This window comes from Entamoeba invadens (assembly GCF_000330505.1).
Source record: "Entamoeba invadens IP1 unplaced genomic scaffold scaff_1105074726271, whole genome shotgun sequence".
NCBI classification, from domain to species: Eukaryota; Evosea; order Mastigamoebida; family Endamoebidae; genus Entamoeba; species Entamoeba invadens.
In genome coordinates, this window is record NW_004191655.1 from 18,079 (window position 1) to 26,665 (window position 8,587).

At 23.2% G+C, this 8,587-nt stretch overlaps 2 protein-coding genes across 2 annotated transcripts; one reads left to right on the top strand and one right to left on the bottom strand.

Annotated features, from left to right (window-relative positions):
• Window positions 1-2,329: 2,329 nt before the first annotated feature.
• Window positions 2,330-3,664, bottom strand: EIN_393750 (hypothetical protein; the record flags this gene model as incomplete). The annotated part of the gene is made up of 1 exon (XM_004183232.1): window positions 2,330-3,664. One exon carries the CDS (start codon window positions 3,662-3,664, stop codon window positions 2,330-2,332), a length of 1,335 nt encoding a protein of 444 aa, XP_004183280.1.
• A 1,168-nt stretch (window positions 3,665-4,832) lies between these two features.
• On the top strand, window positions 4,833-5,432 carry EIN_393760 (hypothetical protein; the record flags this gene model as incomplete). The annotated part of the gene is made up of 1 exon (XM_004183233.1): window positions 4,833-5,432. One exon carries the CDS (start codon window positions 4,833-4,835, stop codon window positions 5,430-5,432), a length of 600 nt encoding a protein of 199 aa, XP_004183281.1.
• Between the last annotated feature and the right edge of the window lie 3,155 nt (window positions 5,433-8,587).

Sequence of the window (8,587 nt, forward strand, 5' to 3'; positions counted from 1 at the left end):
TACCTTCAATGGAAGTAGTATATGTAGGTCATCTCTCACCTCCAAACTTATTTGGGGTTTTTATAACATTCATCATAAATATCAACACAAAATATTTATATGTCTTCTCAATATACAATAAAAATATTGACTCGTTATTAATAATTTTTAACACACTTCGAGATAGTAATTGTAAAATTAACAACTTAAGATTTTATGATGAATCTGGATTAACTTCTAATACTATGTTGAATTATTTTCAGGTTAATAATATTACAATTTATCATAGTGGAAGTAAATTTATAAACAAAAATAGATTTCTTGATATGATAAAACGATAGTTAAGAAAAAATAATTGTATATTATGTCTTACTTATATGTAATTATAAACAAAATCTGTTGAATGAAAATTGAGGACATATAAGTAGTTACACAATGAAATAAATAACAATTGTTTATATTTGATTTTTTGTTGTTTCAACAAAATGTCAAATAATCACACAAAAGTTACAATCAATACTTTAGAATAACAATGCCATTAAAAATCATTATTCAACTGTAAATTATATTTATCAATTACATTTGTATATACAATATTGTATATCTGTTATTAATTTATTAAAACGTTTAATCGTGTTGATAAATTTGTTATGTGAATAATTGAAAACGCCGTTTTCTAAGGGTTAACATGAAATATAAACAAAATGACACGTTTTAATTATAATAAAGTTATGTTTGATTTTTTGATGTTTTGAAGCGAATATATTATTTATTTACAGTCGATTTAAAATAACATACAACAACACCTTTTTGGTGTTTAAACTATAGGCAACACAATAAAGTTTATTGCTTAGATCATTTAAAAATCCAAGAAACTTTATAATGCAATAGTCATCAAACGACTCAGAACAAAGATATAAGCTTTAAGTGGAAGTGGTTGTTTGAAACAAACTTTGAAATATATTTGTAAAACACAACAAGTATTTTTTTAAACAACAACCAAATAATAGAAAAAATGATAAATGATTTGAAACTGTAAACTTTGACGGTGTATTGAATGAAGAGTTAACCAAAAATAAATTAATACATCATTATCTTCACCATTTCAATAATCATTACTAAAAACACATAAATGATATATAAATAATACAAAATAATAATAAACAAGAAATAAAAAACAAAAAACAACATTGTTTTCTATACTCAATTTAAATTATTATTTAAAAATTAGTACCCGGCACTCGGTGACGGGATTACTATTTTATGTCTATAATTTTGGTAATATTATTTTTATTTTTATATGTTTGGTACATTTAGTTCATAAATTATTTACCATTGTTTATATATGCCAAATTACAATATTGAAATACAGCATAATATGCGGTTTTCTTACCACAAATTAATTTCTTTTAAACACAATTTATATCATTCTAAAAATAAAAAAAAACATATTGTTATCAATAATTGCTTAAATTGTAAATTTGGAATGCAGTTTTGGGAATCAACAAAAAATCTAACAGTGAAATGGTCAACCGTGTTCAGAACATAACGATATGGTTATTTCTAATAATAACAAAACTAAAGATGCAAAACTATTTGACATACGAATTAAATGTATATTCGTGTTCAATTTAATTTTATTGCATAATTTAGTATGATATAGATAAATTATATTATATTATATTATATTTATAGAATTTAGTTTAAAAAAGCTAAACTTTCAAGCACAAAACGTGATCACACGAGAGCACTAAAAAACAAACAGAGAGTGATTAGTCTAGGTTATATCATAATGATTGGGTCTAGTACTATATTTCCCAATAATTGAGAATAACCAAAAATAAAGTACTTTAAATGACATTAACATAAAAACTTTAAAATATTGATAAAAACGTATTTTTATAACAGTGAACTATTTAAAAATACCATTCAATCACATAGACATAACTTTTATTAACTAATTTACTAATTGTTATGGACAGTATCAATCAATTTTTATGATATATTGACAACATTATCATAATAATTATTGACAAAAGTAATATTGATTAAATCACATTATTAATGTTCTAATACTAAATATTAAATATAAACATATTAAAACAATTTGTTAGTTGTATATTTAAATTAATTATATTTATACCTAAAAATACAATTATTTTTATTTATTTAACACAATGGTTTAATATTTTATTTACTTCAATTGTGTTGTGTTTGTATAGATTATATAAAACATCTAACAAATTATATTATAAATTAAATTGTTGAATGAATATATAACATATCATATAATATTTATATTATATTATTTTTTTAAAACAAAAATAATTAAAATTCTTTGTTTAGAATTTTAGAATAAGAAAGCCGTAACGACTATAGCCAAAATTGCGAAAACAGCATGTGCTCCATTGCATTTTCCTCCCTCCAATGTGTATTCAGCCATACATGCAGTGCATTCATCCACCTTTTCACAAGTTGCACAACCTTCAACGGTACATTTCATGCATTTATTTGTGGTTTTATCTTTCATGTATCCTTCTGGACATTTCTCAACACACTTCAAAGTGTCAGTCACCAGATTGAAATCGGTCTTGCATTTAGTGCACTTGTCGTCTTTATCACAAACATTGCAATTCTCAGTAGCACACGCTTCACACGTTTTGATTGGAGTTTCAACTGGTTTACCAGTGGTGCATGAATCAACACATGAAAGTTTGTCGGCAGATATGTATTTGGTTTCACATTTAGTGCATTGTTCAGCAGATTCAACTGCTTCACAAGTTTCGCAATCTTCAATAGTGCATTCTTCACAAGTCATTGTATCTTTGTTTGCTTTACCAGTTTTGCAAGTTGTTGCACATGTTTCATCAAGATTGATGTAATCGGTTTCTTTCGTGCATTTGGTGCATTTTGCTGTTGTACTTCCAGCAACTTCTACACATGCAGTACATCCACTTCCACATGCGTTTGCAGTGGTATCACATGTATTTTTTAATGTGATTTTTCCAGTTTCACAATCATCACATTTATTACCATTCATGTATTTGTACTTGGTTGTTGTATCACATTTGGTACATTTACCATTGATATCAGTTGTGTCTTCGGCACATGTAGCACATTTATAATCTGCGAAACAGGCAGTACATGTTTTATCTTTTTTATAATATCCATCACTACATGCAGTACAAGTGGTGGCATCATCGCAAGCCGAACAGCCAGTTTTACATTTTGTGCAAGTAGTACCACTTAAATAATATCCATCACTACAATCGGTACAAGTGTTGGCATCATCGCAAGCTGAGCAGCCAGCTGCACATTCTGTGCAAGAACCACTTGCCAAATAATAACCAGCCGTGCATGAAAGACATGTTGTAGTATCAGCTTTGCACTTCGAACATCCCGTTGCAGAAGCACCACACGCCGCTTTTGCTATGCATTTATTATTTTCCAAATAATATTCAGTTGTACATTCAGAACAAGTAGATCCATCGGTGCAAACTGAACAACCAGCCGTACATGCGGTGCATAAATTATTGTTTAAATAATATCCAGTTGCACACGTTTCACATTGAGTTGTATCATCTGCTTTGCATGATAAGCAATTGACTACATCAGGTTCACATTCATTCGGAGATGTGGAAAATGCAGTAAATACTGTAAATGATAAGAAGAATAAAGTTCTCATTGAATGATAACCAAGTTTATAAAAACGTTTTTATAGCCAAAGTTGATTTTTTTATTTATTTTTTCAAACAAATTGTCTATTTAATTGTCTGACATATTTTGATTTGCCGACTTTTCGTTTCAATTTATTATTAGCATCATATCGCAGTTGTAATTATATTAAAAAATGTAAACATTAACAATTGTAAGTTTTTATTGTTTTAAAAATTGTATTTAAAAATACAATTTTATAATATTACTCTTACATTGTCAAACTGATTAAATATAATAGTATTATAATAAAAAATTATTAAATTAACATTCAGTAATACTTATATTTTTAACAACAATAATTAATAAAAAAAACTGCACATAAATATGTTTTAAACCTCTTTTGTTTTTGAGTCTCGTTTAACTATTTCATCATTTTATATTAATTGTTGTTATAAATAATTAATGATAATAACTTCTATATTAAAAATGACTATAATAACACTTTTAAACAGTGTCTGTTACATTCAAAGTAAATATTTATAATATTTTCGTATTGTAAAATATATCGTTTTGCAATACGATATTGGTGTTGTATGTTTATGTTTTAACCAAGTGATTATAATTCGACTCTTTGAAAAAATATTTTATTTTTTTGTGTTATAGTTATATTTAAAAAAACTTCAATAAAAACTTTTTATTTGTAAAAATAAATTTGCTATCATGTTAAACTGATAATAAAAAATAATAATAGCACAATTGTTTTATTAATTTTAATTTAATGGTTATAAAACATTGAGTAACAATTTAAAACAAACTTACCATACAGATGAAGGAAAATTGTATGACAAAAAATATCAAGGATTAATTGATGTTAAAAATAAGTTTTTATTTTTTATTATTTATTTATTTTTTAAAAACAATTTCTATAAATTACTTATTAAATTTAACTTAAAATAAATCTGTCATTTAATAAATTTTTGTTGCCCATAAATAACTCTATCTGTACATATATTTTTATCAAATGGTTTTGATTTTAATTAAGTTACAATGACACGACAAATGAACGTTATTGGCCAAAAAATAATTGATTTATAGACAACACAGATTAAAAATTGATTATCATAAAATATATATATAATTGTTGTTTTTCTTTTATTTTATTTATATCATAATAAAACTAGAGTTCTATTATTAACATGACTTCGGAATCTCGACAAAAAGAGAAGTTGCGTTGTATAAAAGAACGGACATTACTGACTCATCTCCAATGTGCACTTATAGCTTTTATATCAACGAAGGCAGATATCAAGTTGTCACCGCCAAAACGAGTAAGTCGGTTATCGCAAGATTTTCTTAATATTAGCTCAATCACATTTTTAACAGAAAATCCTTTATTCACTTTGAATTTTAAAGATTTTATAAAGAGAAGAAAGAAAGAAAAAAATGCCGAAATGCTAAAGAATGGTATTGATTATAGAATTATGGAAAGGAAAATACAAAATGAAAAGAAAAGAGAGATTCTACATTTATTAGAAGATATATTGTTTGAAGACGGATTTATTGTATATTACGAAAACGAAAATAGAGAAGGAATCAGAGGTAATGTTTTCATTCAAATGCCTGATAAGCAGATTGTAAATAAAGAAATGATTATAAAACTTGGTGAGTCAATTGAAAAGTACTGCTCTGATAGATTTATTGAAAAACGAAAACAAAATATATCAATAGAAATGATTATATTAACAAAAGAAAAAGTACTGAATATTATCAATGAAACTGATGTTGATAGAGTGTAATATATACGTAACAATATTGTATATATAAAACATAATTAATTTCTTTGTTATAATTTTTGTCTTTTTGTAAATATATATAGTTTAATTTTAATTTATTAAAAGATATTTATTACATTTAATATAAGCACATAATAAAAAATAAAAAATCAATTCAAAAGATAGAGAAATCCATAAAACGTAATTAAAATGTTCGTAATGTGGCTTTGGTTTGAATCAAATTAATTATCATTATGTTCATATTATAATTATTAATTTGTAAATTGACGAGATTGATATTAAATGTAATTTATATCATTTTAATTCCATGTAAATTAAACTGTTAATAAAAATTATAGTCATTAAATAATGTTGTAGAATAGTGTCAATTATAAATAAATTATTTTAAATACGATTAATTTTGAGACGAAACATTTAATAAATTAACAGTATTATTGCTATTGTTTGATAATAAAGAATTATTTTTTATATTTTAATATAGTTCATTTTCATTTTTTCGTTAATAAAATTGATATATTTTGAAATAAATAAACAATTGATTTGTAATTGAATAGTTTAAAAATGGTTTATAATGCAAAAAATGTATTTTTGAATATCTTTTTAATTAAAGTTGAATATTTTGATTTAAATACAGCTTTGATTTTTTTTTGAATCGAGAAAAGTATATAGAAATTTTTATCAATATTTTTTATGTAATTTAGGTTCACAAATCTGTTTTAAAAAGATAACACTAATTATCTAATTGACTTCGTATAATAAATATATAGACTATTTATTAACTTTTAGTAGTCAAAAAATAATTAAAATTTTTATTAAATAATAAAATTAATTTTTAATTCAAAATAAGCAAAAAATAAGTAAATATCAAAACAATAAAACATAATTGATATATTAAAATAGAATAAAAAGATGTAAAAGAGGAATAATAATATAAGTCAACAAATAAAATATTTAAATTAACAAGGATTTTATGTCAGATATAAAAAATATAAAATATAATGAAAAAAAATATTGAATGATTTATTTTTTGAATATAAAATAAAAAAAAATAATATTTTGTAAAAAAATAAATGAAATTAAAGAAAAAAATATTTGTAAATAAATATCATCTGATTTTAATTGTTTAACATAAAGTTAAAAGTAAATGAAAAAAGTTATTATTAAATCAAATAACATTAAAATAGAGAAGTATAAAATCATCATGAAACAATAGGTAAAAGTATTTATTTATCATCATTTAATATGAAGATAAAATAAAATAAAAAAAATAATAAATATAGTAATGATATTGTAATAACATTATTTATAATTAAAATATAAGTAAATTATTCTCATTAAAGAATAAAATAAAAAAAATATTCATCAACATTTAAATAATAATATTAATTATTTATCATCATTTAACAAATTATATTAATATTCATCATCATTCAATAAATTATATTAATATTCATCATCATTCAATAAATTATAATTAATATTCATCATCATTCAATAAAATATATTTCTTAATACTTGATCATTTAATAAATTTTGATTTATAATAAAAAAATTCGTAATAAATATAAAATGTAATAAACATGATATTGTTAGTTGCATTGTGTTGTGATGTCATGTATATTCAGATATAAATGTATTAATACAAAAATATATTATTAAATAGAAATATATTTTAATTTATTAATTAAATTTAATTAACACATTTATTTTGTTGCATCTATATTATAGTATATTTAAATCTTTGTAAAAATTTAGTAAATATTAAATAATATATGATCTCATGACTAGATAATAGTAATTAATCATTTTATCATTTTTATGTTATTTTGATTTTAGTGTATATAATGTGTAAATATTTTTTAAATATATATTGTATATTCTTATTTTTATTAAAATAATATAAATAAAACGCAACTGATGGGAGTTGAACCCACGAATCTCGATTTTGATTTGATTTTCATTTAAATTAAATTGAGCGTTTTACCATCTAAACTACAGCTGCCATTAAATATAACAATTTTTTTATATGGTGGGAAATTTAAAATATAACTAATGAAAATATAATATATAGAATATCATTGATGAAATAGGTTTTGTATATCAGTATGGTAAAAATTATAGAACAGTTATCCATTGTGGTGTAGTTGGTAACATGCAAGCCTCTCACGTTTGCGCCCCGGGTTCAATTCCCGGCGATGGAACTTTTTCCTTTCTTCAAATGATACTAAAATATTTTTAATTTTGATTTTTTTAAGATCTTTAAATAACAATATTCAATATTTTATGTTAACAATTAGAATTTTTTAATCTTATTATTTATTTTATTTTCAAGTTCCGTGTATAGACGTTACCTTGGAATTCATCTTTGTATATTAAAGATATAAAGCTCGCATAGCTCAGTCGGTAGAGCATGGTGCTAATAACGCCAGGGTCGCAGGTTCGAGACCTGCTGTGAGCATTTTGTTAATATATTTCTACTATTATTATAATAACTTTCTTTTATTATTATTTAAAACTTATTAAGTTACTTTAAATTAGTATAATAACTCCCCTAGACATAACAAAAGATCAACAATTTATGTAATCTCCAATAGTATAGCTGGTTAGTATCTTCGCCTGTCACGTGAAAGACCGGGGTTCGAATCCCCGTTGGAGAGTACTCTTTTATATATATTTATTGTTTTTTTAGTTCTTTCTTATAATAATGTTATTCTAGTAAAAATGTTTTTTATTTTGAAATTTCAATTTTTGATTCTTGTATATTTAAATTAATTTATTTTGTAATAAATTAAATTGTAGAAAATTTTAATGTTTAGACAGCACTGCTATAAAACAAAAAGTATAATATTAAATAATTTGTATAACAAATATAATTTTTTAAATTAGTATCTAGATTATTAGTTTTTGTTTATTTCGTGTTTATTATCCTATGCATATCTAGTGTTAATAACAAATAAAACGAAACCAACCTAACAACAAGATAATTATTTTATAAAGCATTCGTGCCCGAGTGGTCTAAGGGGGCCGATTTAAGCTCGGCTGTCATAACCGACGCGTGGGTTCGAACCCCACCGGATGCATTTTTAATTTCTTTCATCAACATTCTTTTCAAACCAAAATTAATGATTATTGTATTTTTTATATATTATTATTTATTA